Source organism: Schistocerca cancellata, chromosome 12 (genome assembly GCF_023864275.1).
Source record: "Schistocerca cancellata isolate TAMUIC-IGC-003103 chromosome 12, iqSchCanc2.1, whole genome shotgun sequence".
Classification (NCBI taxonomy): Eukaryota; Metazoa; Arthropoda; class Insecta; order Orthoptera; family Acrididae; genus Schistocerca; species Schistocerca cancellata.
Genome location: NC_064637.1, coordinates 74,126,493 through 74,145,263, shown reverse-complemented (window position 1 = coordinate 74,145,263; position 18,771 = coordinate 74,126,493). Strand labels below are relative to the sequence as shown.

At 44.7% G+C, this 18,771-nt stretch overlaps 1 protein-coding gene across 1 annotated transcript in view; it reads left to right on the top strand.

The window, feature by feature from the left end:
• Positions 1 to 18,771, top strand: part of LOC126109469 (uncharacterized) — a 172,971-nt gene that overhangs the window by 12,430 nt on the left and 141,770 nt on the right. Inside the window, 1 exon segment of the mRNA XM_049914497.1 lies at positions 15,162 to 15,357. Coding sequence (XP_049770454.1) covers positions 15,162 to 15,357 — 196 coding nt within the window.

Genomic DNA, 18,771 nt, shown 5'->3' with positions numbered 1-18,771 from the left:
GGGGAGTGATATCATCAGCAGCAACATACTCGTATATTTAAATTAATATTGGAAGTTTAAGAAAAAACTGTTATTATGGCTGCTGACGATAATTTCCTTCAGTAGTATTTAAGATATTAGATAGAAAATTGGGCCTAAATTCATTGATTAAAACCCAGAAGCCATACATCACCAAGAATGCACTGAAATAATATCTTCAACATTTCGCGGCCCTGTCAGCAACTGTATAAATATTAATTTTAATAATCAACAGCATCAGTTGCACCGTTTACCTAGAATTTACCTAGGTTTCAGTCGGGATAACCCAACCTTCTTCAGAATAACAGTAACTATCGATTGTCCATAGTGGACAGCGCCAAGCTAAAACTACAACTCCATCAATTATCGTCAGACTATAAAACTTACCTGGAACTTCCTCGGCCCCACTTCGCGACCACGATGCGGCAGCCACGAGTGCTGTACTGGAACTCCAGTTCCAGATAAGTTTTACAGTCTGACGATAATTGATGCATTTGTAGTATTAGCTTGACGATGTCCACCATGGACAAACGGTAAGCTAGGTACTGTTATTCTGAAGAAGGTTGGGTTATCCCGACTGAAACCTAGGTAAATTCTAGGTAAGCGGTGCAACTGATGCTGTTGATTAATAAAATTAGCATTGAAATAAGTTTTTCAAGAAATTCTTTTACTTCAAAGAGGCAAATATTTCGCCGTTTGGTTAGTGTAATATTACTCCAGTAATGCCGAAAACTTTAATATCGAATGTATACAATGCTGCCCGTCTACGAGCCAAGTAAACATATTGCAAACTCAACACTTGAGCTTTTGACCTCATTCACCATCTTCTTCGGCAGCTTCTGACGATGAAGATGACGAAAATCTTCGAAAGCTCGGGTTTAAACGCAAGACAGGTTTTGACTTGACCACTGAGAACATTTTAAGCTTGGGTGCCACCTCTAGTATCCCCAGTCATTTAATCAAGAATGTTTGGTTCGCTGATTTTGCACCAATAGTGAGGACTCAAATTTATTTGTAAATTTCCCTGATTTCCTTGCTTCTGGTTCAGAGTTAAATAAAACTTTCTAAATGGCCACATCGTCTCGTTTGACTGTTAAAATTGCTTTCTTTTAAAATCCATGACTGCAGTTTCAGCCTCTAGCCATTTTGAAATGGAACGCAGCAAAAAATTCGGTCCTTGGAATGTGGTTGGTTGACTGGTCTGGAGATTAAAGGGACTAAATTACAAGCTTGTCAGTCCCTTTTTCCTTAGTCACACAGGTCTCGAATTAAAACAATACGCCAAAACTCGAAACGTGTTCAATACTTTGTGAATTCTGACCTGTACGGAAGCACAAAATTTTCGCTGAGTTGGATTTGAAAATGGCTAAAGGCCGAATTTGCGATGGCATTTATCAGTAAGTAATTTTCTTAAAATGTTTATTAATGATTCTGTCAACATTTGCAGTATTTATATTAAGCGACTGGTTTCAAGCCTCACAGTTTCATTTTCGTGCTTGGCCTACTGAGGCTGCGCTGAAAGCGGCTGATCTTACTAATAAACATCAAAATGACAGCATATGCTTTATAAATGTTTGCTGAGTTAATGCCACAGTCCGCGCGTGCCTCTTGCTAAGAGGCACATGTGAACTATGGCATTTACTCTGCAAACATTTGTAAAGCATGTGTTGCCACCTTGTTGTTTATTAGTAAGATCAGCCGCTTTCAGTGCACCCTCAGTAGGCAAAGCACGAAAATGAAACTGTGAGGCTTGAAACCAGTCGCCTAATATAAATACTGCAACTGTTGACAGAATCGTTACTAAACGCTTTAAGAAATTTAGTAAAATCGCCGGCTCCCTGTCAAAACAATGTTGGAACTTTAAAAAAAATGTTATTTTAAGAGGTAAAGAGGACGATTATGTATCTTAAAAATTTCATAATCGTATCTAATCGTGGAATTTTCTATGGGCTGTATTTTGAATATCTCGAAATAGTATTAATTTTTTTTTAAACTATCAAGATACTTATGACATTATTAATTTTAGTATAAGTCACTAATTGTTTTTGCCATCTGTTTCAGCAGCAGCAGAGGTACGATTCGTTTTATTTATCTTTTTTGTGTTTATTTGCCCCTGTTTCAGTTTCACGGTTTCCCCTCTTTCTCTTAACACTTCTCTTTACCATTACAGTGTCTCTGTGTATATACGGTACAGTTTTTCTCGCCTTCCTTGTCTGTTTTCTGCACTTAGTAAGCGAAAGCACCCGCTCGCAAAACAGAAGCGGTGCGTCTTCTTAGAGACTGTTTCTGACCTCCCCAAAACTTGACTTCCAGGCGTGCGAATGGGCACGACGCCTCCTCTGTCATCTTTTGTACATATTTCACTACAGAATTTATTCTCTGCAACTGGTGCGGTGTCTGTTAGAGGAGTCTAAATTTTTCGCGCGCAATCTCAATTTTATTTACAATTTTTTCAGAGCACTGGCAATGGAAGGAGAGATGTGATTTGTGTAGCACTTAATAGGTAACTCTGTGCCAACGGTAAGTTGAGAAATATAATGTATAAATTTGGAATAATTGTAAGTTCAGAGCTCTTACAGAGAGAAAATTTCCTTTGATTTTTAAAGAAAAAATGAATGTTATTTGTCACAACCACCCAAAAGACATAGCTTTTTTGGATGTAAAATTGTCCCTGTGGAAGGAACTTGGTAACAATACTAATCACGAACAACACTAATGCACTGCATTGGCTGTTGTGTATACCAAGAGAAATGCAGATATGTTCATTTACATACCCGCCAATGGAATAAACGTAAACGAAAATACATTGACATTCGTCCATGTCTTCTAGGTACTTCATCTGTTTGTCAGCCGCTGTATAAATCCAGAAGGGAGAAAGACTAGGTTTAACATCCCGCCGACATCGAGGTCATTAGAGACGGAGCACAAGCTCGGATTGTGTCAAGGATAGGGAAGGAAATCGCCCATAACCTTTCAAAGGAACCATCCCGGCATTCTCCTGGAGCCATTTAGGGAAAGCACGGAAAAATCTGCATGGCCGGACGCGGGTTTGAGCCGGCGTCCTCCCGAACGTGGGTCTGGCGTATAAATCCAGTTTAATTGGCCTGATAAGGCAACACCACCATCTTGACCTCATATTTCAAGGAAGAAAAGCCTATTTACGAGATATCAGAAGTCGATCCCTCGCGAAAATTTAGGCCATAACTCTGTCAGTACGCAATTATGACCCCTGGAAGTACAGCCTTTTAAACATTCGCACGCACCGACTGTAGCCAGTCGCTCCACCCCGCTGTTGCCGCCTAATGCCCGAGCGGGAAATGCTCTGCAGTGAAAGAAGTGAGAGGTTTATGAAATGCTATTTTGACGTTGGTAGCCGGCCGGAGTGGCCGAGCGGTTCTAGGCGCTACAGTCTGGAACCGCGCGACCGCTACGGTCGCAGGTTCGAATCCTGCCTCGGGCATGGATGTGTGTGATGTCCTTAGGTTAGTTAGGTTTAAGTAGTTCTAAGTTCTAGGGGACTGATGACCTCAGATGTTAAGTCCCATAGTGCTCAGAGCCATTTGAACCATTTTTTTTTATGTTGGTAACATGCTTTGTTCGTTACGTCAAAGTGTGCGGTTTCTAACCTGTAGCTGGTATCAGAGGTTGCTCTCCTTTGAACATTTTCATGTTGCTGTCCCCAAATTCCGGGTAAATGTATGAAACAAATGACTATATCAATTAAAAAAACAGTGTGCTCTATTCAGTTATTAACATCGCTGTTGCGCGTTATTTTCTTTATAGGGGGCGTGTTTTTTAAGTAAGGTTCGTTTTGTTGTAGACACTGGTAGTTCGCGCGCACACCGCAACGAGCGCGGGTGTCGTGTACCGGCATGCCTTGGGAACAACTGTGCTCAGTTTCGGCTCTGTAGCTAACCTGTACGGTTCTGTTCTGTGCTTTCAAAATGTTTCAGACTATCAACTCGCCCGCTGCGTGTGAGATTCGCTCAGTGATACGGTTTTTGTCAGCAAGGAACCTTTCTGCTGCAGAAATTCATCGACAGATTTGCGAAGTGTACGGTGATACAGTTATGAGTGAAAGCAAAGTGCGTAAGTGGGTGCGAGAATTCAAAGATGGCTGTGACAACGTCCATGATGAGGACCGCTCCGGTCGCCCTTCTTTGATTACAGACGATTTGGTGACTTCAGATGAAGGGAGGATTCGTGAGAACAGGTGCTTCACAATAACAGGTATCTCAAATGCATTTCCTGACGTGTCGAGATCAGTGCTTTGTTTCTGAACACCTAAAGTTTAGGAAACTGTGCTCCTGTTGGGTCCCAAAACTCCTAACAGAGGACCACAAAAACCAAAGATTTGAGTGTGCAATGAAGTTCTTGGCTCGTTATCACGAAGAAGGTGATGGCTTCTTGAGTCAGATTGTAACTGGAGACGAAACATGGGTTTCGCATATCACGCCCGAATCGAAGCAACAGAGCATGGAATGGAAACACAAACACTCGCCTGTAAAGGTGAAAGCCGAACGGACTCCGTCCCAACGCAAAATCATGGCTTTGGTGTTTTGGGATAGGCACGGTGTTTTGTTGGTCGACTTCATGCAATGAGGAACCACTATCATCAATGCAGAAGCATACTGCCAAACCCCAAGAAAGCTATGCAGAGCGATTCAAAACAAAACACGCGGCATGCTGACAAAGGGAATTGTCCTTCTCCATGACAATGCAAGACCTCACACTGCAGGTCAGACCCGCGATTCATTGGACAGTTTTGGCTGGGAAGTTTTAGACCACGCACCCTACAGTCCTGACCTTGCGCCGAGTGATTCCCATCTGTTCCTCCAACTCAAACAACACCTCCGTGGCAACCGTTACAATGAAGACGACGACGTGAAAATGGCAGTGAACTCTTGGTTATTGGAGCAGGAGGCAAGTTATTATGAAGAGGTATTTTAAAATTGGTTGAGAGGTATGATACATGTTTCAACAAACTTGGCAACGATGTCGAAAAATAGAGTGAAAATAAATTCACTTTTTTGAAATAACCTTTCTTTGTGTACTTATGTTCAAATGGACCTTACTTAAAAAACATGCCTCATATTTCAAAGCTGGCACTGTTACAGTAAAGTATATTTGCAACAGATGCACTGTCCTACAACGTGACTGGCATCATTAAATTGTAAAATCTTTAACTTCAGTTCATAATAATTCGTAAGTTGCTTAAGTTTATCCATTTTGATTTTAAAGCATATACACTGATGGGGAAAAAATGCAACACAAGCAAGGAATTGTGCAACGTAAACGAAAGTTGTTTGACGTGTTTCTACATCTGAAACATGATGTCTATTCTAATTTCGCAGCCGTATAAGAGTGGCATTAGTAGCGCCCCTATGAGGATGCAAAACAGGTTTGCTTACCTTTGAGACTGTCGTCACTACCTCCTCTGGTTCGCAGCCTTTCCTCCACAACTACAGCCCACTGAAACAGTCACCAGCAGAGTTCAAGCGCTAATAAAGGCGAAAGGTGGACGCCGCCCATACAATGTCCACTAACAGGAGTTCGGATACTTTTCATCAGATGGTGAATAGTTGTGTCACAGCGACGTTAATAAATCGATTACTTTAATGATTCCAATTTTTTTTTAATTTCATAGATTCCTTAAGTCATCCAACTGTACAGAAAAATAAAATATTATACAGTTAAGCAGTATTATACAGTTTAGCAGTAAACCTTAGCTAGCCGGAGTGGCCGTGCGGTTCTGGGCGCTACAGTCTGGAACCGAGAGACCGCCAGGGTCGCAGGTTCGAATCCTGCCTCGGGCATGGATGTGTGTGATGTCCTTAGGTTAGTTAGGTTTAATTAGTTCTAAGTTCTAGGCGACTGATGACCTTAGAAGTTAAGTCGCATAGTGCTCAGAGCCATTTGAACCATTTGAAGTAAACCTCAAATGCTACGAGGTGGAATCCAAAATTTTCCGGACTGGTGCTGCCATCTGGAAAGTAGGAGTAGTAGATCTTTGCACTGCTAGATGGCGAGAGCTGCATATCTGATGAATCAGTGTGTGGAGTGGCATTCAGCTGGGAGGACGTGTTGCGTGTCCACAGTGATTTCCGTAATACTCTGTGTTTGGTGTGTGGCGATTTTACGATAGATCCGCGAACAGAAAAGCGCGTGTGTATCAAATTCTCTGCGAAAAGTGCTACAGAGACCCTTGAAATGATCGAACGAGTGTTTGGGGGGACCCAGAGACAAAGCAACAGTCGTCCCAGTGGAAGAACCCGAAGTGTCCAATACCCAAAAAAGCGAGATAGGTGAAGAGCAAAGTGAATAGCATGATCATCGTTTTCTTCGATACGAAAGAAATCGTGCACAAAGAATTCGTGCCACCCAACTAAACAGTGAATTCCACATACTACTGTGACGTTTTGCGACGGCTCCGTAAAACGTGCGGCGACGACGGCCCGAACTTTGGCGTCAAGGGAACTGGCTGCTGCATCACGACAATGCGCCCTGTCACACGTCCTTGCTCACCAGGACCTTTTTGGCGAAAAACAACATGGCGGTTGTACCCCACCCACCACACTCGCCAGATTTGGCACCTTGCGACTTCGCACTATTCCAAAAACTGTAAATCAAGTTGAAAGGCCATCGGTTCGACACTCTAGAGGGGATTCAAGAAGCATCGCTGGTGGTGATAAACACCCTCAAAGAACAGGACTTCCAGAAAACGTTTGACCAGTGGCAGAAGCGCTGGGACCGCTGTGTACATGCGGATGGGACCTACTTCGACTCGTACTCCATAGACTTTTAATTCCAAAACTGCTCTAAAATTTTATTTTCTGCGTATTAGTTTTCACAAAATTCTCCCTGGTACCGTTGACACCGGGGATCTATAGACCCCAAATACAGCTCTCTCGCTGGCATGTTCTCTGACTCAAGCTTCCCGCACCACTTCATCCTCAGCTAGCTCCACACTTCAATTACAGTCAGCTAGTTGACTCAGTAGGTATCCTTTCTCACAACACCTCTCTCCAATTCCCTAAACTTCGCTAATTCATTGTGGAAAAGAAACCATGCCATGTCTAAGCCAGTCCTCTGTAGCTGGGAAAGTCGGGTATCATAAAGCCGTAGTATCCTCTGCTGAGCGAGCTCGCCCACAAATGTTGTAACTGGTCCCTAATGTCCTGAATGCTGACACTGGGATGGAGTTGACATCCGATCTGGTCCCACACATGTTCTGTCAGCGACAGATCTGGAGCGCTTGATGGCTACAAGAGTATCTCAACATCACAGAGAAAAGTGTCATGAGTGGACGAGCACTGTGCTGTCGAAGAATGTCACCACTATACCATGGCATGAGAAGTAACATCTGAGGACACAGGATATCTGTAACTTGCTGTTGTGCTGTCAGAGTTCCCTAAGTCAGTCATACCCGACAAATACCCACACTGTGATGGCAGGAGTAACACTGCTCAGCCTCCCCAAAGTAATGGAACAAAGGGACCTGTCCCCGCCGCCATACTCGCCGACGGCGGTCATCCGGAGTCAAGCAGAATGGCAGTTCGTCGCTGAACACAATGCAACGCCTCAGTCACAGTGTTTGTGTTGTAGTTTAACAAAAGCCTATGCATGGGACAGTAATCGCCGAGTCCGACTCCTGCTGGACTCTGACCAATGGTTCAGGATGACTATGTTGCATAAGCTCCATTACTTGTCCTCGGACCACAGACGCATGTGTGAAGGGGATACAATGTGCCTGGTGCACAGTACAACAATCCTCTCTTACGATGGTCAGATGTGGTCAGCTAGAACCTTGACGACTAGTATGTTGGCTCTCACGTTCGCATGGAGGCAAACATCGTGTCACCGTCACATCTGAATCCCCCACAAATCTGGATATTCAGCCAGGTGGCCAAATGGAGAAATGCAAATGAGGCCAGTTTCAAACTCTGCCAGTTGCTGATAACGCTGTCTCAAACGAGTACGTGACATCTCCGTGTCCTTCACAGTGGTCTCTCAACACCTGACGCCGCTTATGCTTCTTATGCACTGAGATGACACAAGTCCTGGGACAGTTCCTAATAAAGAGCTGGGGCTATTTTTGCCCGGAATAGTGCACCAACTCGACGTGGCATGGACTCAACAAGTTGTTGAGAGACCCTGCAGCGGTGTACCGTAGGTCTCTAGAAGAGCGTAGCGTTCCAAAGGATTGGAAAAGGGCACAGGTCATCCCCGTTTTCAAGAAGGGACGTCGAACACATGTGCAGAACTATAGACCTATATCTCTAACGTCGATCAGTTGTAGAATTTTGGAACACGTATTGTGTTCGAGTATAATGACTTTTCTGGAGACTAGAAATCTACTCTGTAGGAATCAGCATGGGTTTCGAAAAAGACGGTCATGTGAAACCCAGCTCGCGCTATTCGTCCACGAGACTCAGAGGGCCATAGACACGGGTTCACAGGTAGATGCCGTGTTTCTTGACTTCCGCAAGGCCTTCGATACAGTTCCCCACAGTCGTTTATTGAACAAAGTAAGAGCATATGGACTATCAGTCCATATGGAATGATCATATAATGTTGATTGTCGGTAAAGCAGATGCCAGACTGAGATTCATTGGAAGAATCCTAAGGAAATGCAATCTGAAAACAAAGGAAGTAGGTTACAGTACGCTTGTTCGCCCACTGCTTGAATACTGCTCAGCAGTGTGGGATCCGTACCAGATTGGGTTGATACAAGACATAGAGAAGATCCAACGGAGAGCAGTGCGCTTCGTTACAGGATCATTTAGTAATTGCGAATGCGTTACGGAGATGATAGATAAACTCCAGTGGAAGACTCTGCAGGAGAGACGCTCAGTAGCTCGGTACGGGCTTTTGTCAAATATTCGAGAACATACCTTCACCGAAGAGTCAAGCAGTATATTGCTCCCTCCTACGTATATCTCGCGAAGAGACCATGAGGATAAAATCAGAGAGATTAGAGCCCACACAGAGGCATACCGACAATCCTTCTTTCCACGAACAATACGAGACTGGAATAGAAGGGAGAACCGATAGAGGTACTGAAGGTACCCGCCGCCACACACCGTCAGGTGGCTTGCGGAGTATGGATGTAGATGTAGATGAAATACTGAGCCACGCTGCCTCTATAGCTGTCTATAATTTGCGAAAGTGCCGCCGGTTCAGTATTTTGTGCACCAACTGACCTCTCGATTATGTCCCATAAATGTTCTATGGGATTCACGTGGGGTGATCTGGCCAACCCATTTGTTCTTCAAACCCATGGTGCACAATTGTGGCCCAGTGACACGACATCGTTCTTTGGGAACATGAAGTCCATGAGTCGCTGAAAATAATCGCCAAGAAGCCAAACATAACCATTTCCAGTCAATGATCGCTTCTTTCGGACCAGAAGACCCAGTTGATTCCTTATAAACATAGCCCACACTGTTATGGTGCCACCACCAACTTGCACAGTGTTTTGTTGACAACTAAGGTCCATGAATTCGTAGTGTCTGCGCCACACTCGAACCTTGCCATCTGCTCTCACCACTTGAAATCGGGTGTCATCTGACCAGGCCACGATTTTCCAGTCGTCTAGAGTTCAACCAATATCGTCACGAGCCGAGGAGAGCCATAGCAGACGATATTGTACTGTTAGCAAATGCACTCCTGTCATCGTCTGTTGCCAGCCCTTTAACTGCCGTAACGGATACTTTCGTCTTACTTCCCACATTCATTTCTGCAGTTATTTCACGCATTGTTGCTTGTCTGTTAGCACTGACACTGAAACGTTCCCATTGAAAAATTATAAATGACTGTGCTGGTAAACTTCTACGCTATTTGGTTTTCAAACAGCTGAGTAAAACTCAATGTAGTCAAACAGTTTTCTCTTTACTTACTCTGATCATCACTATACTGACACAATATTTTTAGCGCAACGCAATCTGACTTTCAATAATCCCTACAAAAGAATGGCCCTGACTAACAATAACCTATACCTTTCACAAATCACTTACCTCACAAAAATCTTCGTTACTCGAACTACTGCAATACAGCGAGCGCCAATACTGCCAGAGAAATAAAAGATTCTAACTACTGAAGGCAACCGAGCGAGGTGGCGCAGTGGCTAGCACACTGGACTCGCATTCGGGAGGACGACGGTTCAATCCCGCGTCCGGCCATTGTGATTTAGGTTTTCCGTGATTTCCCTAAATCGCTCCAGGCAAATGCCGGAATGGTTCCTTTGAAAGGGCACGGCCGGCTTCCTTTCCCGTCCTTCTCTAATACGATGATACCGATGACCTCGCTGTCTGGTCCCCTCCCCCAAACAATCCAATCCAATCCTACTAAAGGCACTAACTACTGATAGGCATAGTTAGCAAATCAAAGATTTTGATAGAGAACAAATAATGTATTTACCTTAATAGTGTTCAAAAGTCATCACATATACAGGGCGAGTCACCTAACGTTACCGCTGGATATATTTCCTAAACTACATCAAATACTGACGAACCGATTCGACAGACCGAACGTGAGGAGAGGGGCTCGTGTAATTGTTTAATACAAACCATACAAAAATGCACGGAAGTATGTTTTTTAACACAAACTTTTTTTTTAAATGGAACCACATTAGTTTTGTTAGCACATCTGAACACATAAACAAATACGTAATCATTGCCGTTTGTTGCATTGTAAAATGTTAATTACATCCGGTGATATTGTAGCCTAAAGTTGACGCTTGAAACCTCCGACGTTCAATTGCGCGTTGTAACAAACACGGGCCACGGTCGGCGAGCAGCATCTGCAGGGACATGTTTACGATGACGACCGTGTTTACGATTGTGGCTGTAGTGCACTGTTGTGGTTTGGTCTAGCTGTCGCAGTGTCCGCATGTAGCGCTTGCTGCTATTGTTATTTTTCATTCGTCTCCGCACGCAGACCAACTGTAGTACACCGTGTTACCAGACGTCTGTGATAGTGTAGTGTTGTAGGAACTGTGACCACGGTGTATTCGAACTCTGAAAAGGCGGAGATGATACTCATCTATGGCGAGTGTCGACGAAATGCAGCTGAAGCCTGCAGGGTGTATGCAGAACGGTACCCGGACAGAGAGCATCCAACGTGCCGCACATTGAAAAACATCTACCGCCAACTGTATGCAACAGGTATGGTCGTAGCACGCAAACGGGTCCGTAACAGACCCGTCACAGGAGAAGCGGGTGCAGTTGGTGTGTTAGCTGCTGTTGCCATGAACCCACACATGAGTACACGGGACATTGCGAGAGCCGGTGGACTGAGTCAGAGTAGTGTCATGCGCATACTGCATCGTCACCGCTTTCACCCGTTTCATGTGTCGCTACATCAGCAATTACATGGTGATGACTTTAATCATCGAGTGCAATTCTGTCAATGGGCATTAACAGAGAATGCCTTGCAGTTCTACCTGTTTACCGATGAAGCGGGTTTCACAAACCACGGGGTAGTGAATCTACGGAACATGCATTACTGGTCCGTGGACAATCACCGCTGGCTCAGACAGGTAGAGCGACAGCGACCGTGGACTGTAAATGTATGGTGCGGAATCATTGGTCCTCACTTCATTGCAGGGGCCCAAACAGCTGCAACATACATCGCGTTTCTACAGAATGATCTGCCAACTTTGCTCGAAAATGTCCCACTGGAAACGCGGTCGACGTATGTGGTATCAGCATGATGGTGCACCTGCACATTCCACAATCAACACTAGGCTGACCCTTGACAGGATGTTCGACGGGCGTTTCATAGGACGTGGAGGACGCATAAATTGGCCAGTCCGTTTTCCTGATCTTACACATCTCTACTTCTTTCTGTGGGGTACGTTAAAGGAGAATGTGTACCGTGATGTGCCTACAACCCCGGAGGATATGAAACAACGTATTGTGGCAGCCTGCGGCGACATTACACCAGATGTACTGCGGCGTGTACGACATTCATTACGCCAGAGATTGCAATTGTGTGCAGCAAATGATGGCCACCACATTGAATATCTATTGGCCTGACATGTCGGGACACACTCTATTCCACTCCGTAATTGAAAACGGAAACCACGTGTGTACGTGTACCTCACCCCTCATGGTAATGTACATGTGCGTCAGTGAAAAAGACCAATAAAAAGGTGTTAGCATGTGGACGTAATGTGCTGTTCCAGTCTCTTCTGTACCTAAGGTCCATCACCGTTCCCTTTGGATCCCTACGTAATTCGGTGCTCTCCGATACACACGATCGAACAGCGGAGGAGTGGTACTCAAGCGTCAACTTTAGGTTACAATATCTCCGTATGTAATTAACATTTTACAGTGCAACAAACGGCACTGATTATGTATTTGTTTATATGTTCAGATGTGCTAACAAAACTAACGGGGTTCCATTTAAAAAAACGTAGGTTTGTGTTAAAAAACATACTTCCGTGCATTTTTTTATGGTTTGTATTAACCAATTACACTAGCCCCTCTCCTCACGTTCGTTCTGTCGAATCGATTCGTCAGTATTTGATGTGGTTTACGAAATATATCCAGCGGTAATGTTAGGTGACTCACCCCGTATATATATAATTTTTTTACATCCAATTAAACAAATTTCCTTTTTCTGACGGACACACGTCCAGATCGTCTCTCTCCCCACATCCTCCAACTGCCCAACACTACGCGCTGTTCACATCCAACTGCCCAACACTAAACAAGCGAATAATCCAACAATGAGTCCAACCAGCCACAGACTGCACACAGCGCAGTCAGCGATTTTCATACAGAGCACTGTGTGACGTTACCAACCTAAAACCTAAACAGCCTACTTACACCTCTACGCAAACGCCGCTGCTCTCGGTCGTTAAGTGAAGGCCATCGGCAACTATGGTGTCCGTGGTGAGAGGTAATCCCTGAAATTTGATATTCTTAGCACTGTGGATCTCGTGACCAAAATGGTACTGAAACAGAGGATGACAGACTAAAGGCCGAAATACTAAATGTCTTTTTCCAAAGTTGTTTCACAGAGGAAGATTGCACTGTAGTTCCTTCTCTAGATTGTCGCACAGATGACAAAATGGTAGATATCGAAATAGACGACAGAGGGATAGAGAAACAATTAAAATCGCTCAAAAGAGGAAAGGCCTCTGGACCTGATGGGATACCAGTTCAATTTTACACAGAGTACGCGAAGGAACTTGCCCCCCTTCTTGCAGCGGTGTACCGTAGGTCTCTAGAAGAGCGTAGCGTTCCAAAGGATTGGAGTAGGGCACAGGTCATCCCCGTTTTCAAGAAGGGACGTCGAACAGATGTGCAGAACTATAGACCTATATCTCTAACGTCGATCAGTTGTAGAATTTTGGAACACGTATTGTGTTCGAGTATAATGACTTTTCTGGAGACTAGAAATCTACTCTGTAGGAATCAGCATGGGTTTCGAAAAAGACGGTCATGTGAAACCCAGCTCGCGCTATTCGTCCACGAGACTCAGAGGGCCATAGACACGGGTTCACAGGTAGATGCCGTGTTTCTTGACTTCCGCAAGGCGTTCGATACAGTTCCCCACAGTCGTTTATTGAACAAAGTAAGAGCATATGGACTATCAGACCAATTGTGTGATTGGATTGAGGAGTTCCTAGATAACAGGACGCAGCATGTTATTCTCAATGGAGAGAAGTCTTCCGAAGTAAGAGTAATTTCAGGTGTGCCGCAGGGGAGTGTCATAGGACCGTTGCTATTCACAATATACATAAATGACCTGGTGGATGACATCGGAAGTTCACTGAGGCTTTTTGCAGATGATGCTGTGGTGTATCGAGAGGTTGTAACAATGGAAAATTGTACTGAAATGCAGGAGGATCTGCAGCGAATTGACGCATGGTGCAGGGAATGGCAACTGAATCTCAATGTAGACAAGTGTAATGTGCTGCGAATACACAGAAAGATAGATCCTTTATCATTTAGCTACAAAATAGCAGGTCAGCAACTGGAAGCAGTTAATTCCATAAATTATCTGGGAGTACGCATTAGGAGTGATTTAAAATGGAATGATCATATAATGTTGATTGTCGGTAAAGCAGATGCCAGACTGAGATTCATTGGAAGAATCCTAAGGAAATGCAACCCGAAAACAAAGGAAGTAGGTTACAGTACGCTTGTTCGCCCACTGCTTGAATACTGCTCAGCAGTGTGGGATCCGTACCAGATAGGGTTGATACAAGACATAGAAAAGATCCAACGGAGAGCAGCGCGCTTCGTTACAGGATCATTTAGTAATCGCGAAAGCGTTACGGAGATGACAGATAAACTCCAGTGGAAGACTCTGCAGGAGAGACGCTCAGTAGCTCGGTACGGGCTTTTGTCAAAGTTTCGAGAACATACCTTCACCGAAGTATATTGCTCCCTCCTACGTATATCTCGCGAAGAGACCATGAGGATAAAATCAGAGAGATTAGAGCCCACACAGAGGCATACCGACAATCCTTCTTTCCACGAACGATACGAGACTGGAATAGAAGGGAGAACCGATAGAGGTACTGAAGGTACCCTCCGCCACACACCGTCGGGTGGCTTGCGGAGTGTGGATGTAGATGTAGATGTAATGCTGAATTCTCTAAAGATTTCCGAAATGGACTGTCCCATGTGTCTAACTCAATTGCCATTTCGTGTTTAAAGTCTTAATCTCTGAGGTGCGGCCGCTATCGTATAGGAAACCTTTCCTCATAAAACATCTCAGTACAAATGGCAGATCCGCCAGTTCACTTGTGTACGAGATATTACCGCCATCTGTCGATGTGCATATCGCTATTCCAAGAGTTTTGTCACCTCACTGTACGAGTATATTGTAGCAGACGTGGTAACAACACTAAACACAAACAAAAATAATGCGTTCTGGTGGCTGTTCTATCTGCCAGAGAGAATTTTTACTCTTACCATTTACATACCCGCCGATGGTGTGTAGATGTACACAGTTACGTTGACATCCAACTATGTCTTTTGGGTGCTTCTCTATGTTTGTTTTGTCGGAGAACGAGAGTGGCCCATCTCACTTCCTTGGGACATGACGATACATGTGTTTTCGAGTTACTGCGTGTACACGGCTAACGGGACACTTGTTTGCGCTCTGCCCGCCGCCCCGTGCAGAGCTGGCCCCAACGCCGACGCCGCCGCTGCCGCCGCCCACCGCCGCCCCCGCCGCCCCCGGCGAGGAGGGACGTGCCATGGTGGCTGCAGTGGCCGTGGACGAGGGCCGGCGCATCAACGTGGCGACGCGCGTCATGAGCAACGGCGTCGAGGTGATCGTGGCCGGCTCCAAGCAGCCGCCGGGCGCCGCCCCCGCGTCGCCCGCGCCGCCCACCACGCTGCCGCCCACCACGCTCTCCGAGCACGTCATCCTCCGCCTGCCTGAGGTCAGTGGACGCCGTCTCGGCTGTTTTCAGGATCATCAGCTCTCTGACTGGTTTGAAGTGCCTGGGTCAACCTCTCCATCTCATTGTTGCGCTTTGCCCCACTTCCTCAGTTATTTATTGAATACACTGTAGTATTTTAAACATAGCTGCGCAACAGCAACGGTTCCACGTAATAAGACTAAAAACAGCCGACCAGCTGCAATGGATAAAGAAATCTTTACCTAGGTTTCGGCAGATTTAAATCTGTCTTCTTCAGAAGGCGGCAATTTTTACATAAATATGGAATGATATATCATCGTCGTTTTTACAAATATCTGCATAGATCCATTAGTCCAAATTAAAATATAGCCCTGAAAATAGGGTTTGTCATGTAAATAAAATTAGTACATGGATGTAGCAGAGCTCACAAGCAGATATTTGTAAAAACGACGATGATATATCATTCCATATTTATGTAAAAATTGCCGCCTTCTGAAGAAGACAGATTTAAATCTGCCGAAACCTAGGTAAAGATTTCTTTATCCATTGCAACTGGTCGGCTGTTTTTAGTCTGAATACATTGTAATACACACTAAGACAAAAAGAAATGATGCACCTCCCAATGGGACGGAAATCGCTATATATAATCCACATGTACAGACAAATAAATGATTACAGCCGGCTGCTGTGGCCGAGCGGGTCTAGGCGCTTCAGGTCAGAACCGCGCTGCTGCTACGGTCGCTGGTTCGAATCCTGTCTCGGGCATGGCTGTGTGTGATGTCCTTAGGTTAGTTAGGTTTAAGTAGTTCTAAGTCTAGGGGACTTATGACCTCAGATATTAAGTCCCACAGTGCTTAGAGCCATTTGATTTGAAATGATTACAATTTCAGAAAAATCGGATGATATTTTCATGAGAAACACCCTTCACAAATTAGGGTAAATCAACAACGCGTTGGTTCAAAATGGTTCAAATGACTATGGGACTTAACATATGAGGTCACGAGTCCCCTAGACTTAGAACTACTTAAGGAGGGTAGGATGTCAAACAGGCCTACTTGGAACAGGAGAGGCACCGCAGGACATTTTAATTTCCACTGTCTATACTTTCACAAATAAATTCATAAAACTTTGTCAGCTTGACCAGGAAGGATTCACAATTCACATTCACAGCAGTGGAAGTTCGAAAACATAACGAAGTAATTTTTTTTACATGTGAAATTTCATCATTTTTTTTCACTTACTACTGGCAGCATTTGTTGCTATAGGTACACTTTTCTTCATAAGAAAGAGAGATGGTTCGATGAATTTTACACAGCATACAAACCATACCTAAAGGTGTATGAAACTCTAGAATTTTCCAAATCTATTAAAAACTGTGGTAAAAATTGAGGTAATTAACTACAAAATTTGTGTTTTTTCTGAACATGAAGTTTAAAATACAACAGATCATTCGTTTTTTCATAAATTATATAAATTCTAGGGTTTCATATACCTGTAAGTATGGTATGTATGCTGTGCAAAATTCATCGAAGTATCTCTCTAACTTACGATGAAAAGTGTACCTATAGCAACAAATGCTGCCATTAGTAAGTGAAAAAATGATGAAATTTCACATGTAAAAAAAATTACTTCGTTATGTTTTCGAACTTCCACTGCAATGAGTGTGAATGATGAATCCTTCCTGGTGATGCTGACAAAGTTTTATGAATTTATTTGTAAAAGTTTAGACACTGGAAATTAAAATGTCCTGTGATGCCTCTCCAGCTCCAAGTCGGCGCGTTTGATGTCCTACCCCTCTTAAACCTAACTAACCTAAGGCCATCACACACATCTATGCTCGAGGCAGGATTCGAACCTGCGACCGTAGCACCAGCGCGGTTGCGGACTGAAGCGCCTAGAACCGCTCGTCCACAGAGGCCGACGCGTTAGTTCACGTCTGGTCCTTACGAAGCTACTTATTCGAGTTGACGTTGATTCAAAGAGTTATTGGAAGTCGTCGTGAGAGATCTCGTGCCAAATGTTATCCAACTGGCGCGTTAGATGGTTAAAATCCCAAGCTGGATGGAGGGCCCTGCCCATAATGGTCAAGACGTTCTCAGTTGGGGACCTTACACGGTTTGGCGAGCACGAAGACAAGCAATAGAAACTCTCGCATTGTGCAGACGGGCTTCATCTTGCTGAAATGTAAGCCCATGATGACTTGGCATGATGGGCAACATAAAGGGGCATAGCATATCGTCGAGGTATCACTGTGCTGAAAGTGTGCCGCAGATGATAAACCATGTGTGTCCTGGAAACCTACACCATCACTCCTGGTTGTCAGGCCACATGGTGGGAAACACTCAGGCTGATATCTCACCACTGTCTGGGGTGTCACCAGACACGGCTTCGGCGCGGAATCTCATTGACTGGAGCAGAATTGTCCTCGCTGATGAGTCCCGCTTCGAACTGAACCCCAGTTACCTGTGAAGAAGTGTCTGGAGATGTCCAGAACAGTTGTAGGGTCCAAAGAGTTATTGGAAGTCGTCCTGAGAGATCTCGTGCCAAATGTTATCCAACTGGCGCGTTAGATGGTTAAAATCCCAAGCTGGATGGAGGGCCTTGCCCATAATGGTCCAAACGTTCTCAGTTGGGGACCTTACACGGTTTGGCGAGCACGAAGACAAGCAATAGAAACTCTCGCATTGTGCGGATGGGCTTTATCTTGCTGAAATGTAAGCCCATGATGACTTGCCATGATGGGCAACATAAAGGGGCATAGCATATCGTCGAGGTATCAGTGTGCTGAAAGTGTGCTGCAGATGATAAATCATGTGTGTCCTGGAAACCTACACCATCACTCCTGGTTGTCAGGCCACATGGTGGGAAACACTCAGGTTGATATCTCACCACTGCCTGGGGTGTCACCAGACATGGCTTCGGCGCGGAATCTCATTGACTGGAGCAGAATTGTCCTCAATGATGAGTCCCGCTTCGAACTGAACGCCAGTTACCTGTGAAGAAGTGTCTGGAGATGTCCAGAACAGTTGTAGGGTCCAAAGAGTTATTGGAAGTCGTCCTGAGAGATCTCGTGCCAAATGTTATCCAACTGGCGCGTTAGATGGTTAAAATCCCAAGCTGGATGGAGGGCCCTGCCCATAATGGTCAAGACGTTCTCAGTTGGGGACCTTACACGGTTTGGCGAGCACGAAGACAAGCAATAGAAACTCTCGCATTGTGCAGACGGGCTTCATCTTGCTGAAATGTAAGCCCATGATGACTTGGCATGATGGGCAACATAAAGGGGCATAGCATATCGTCGAGGTATCACTGTGCTGAAAGTGTGCCGCAGATGATAAACCATGTGTGTCCTGGAAACCTACACC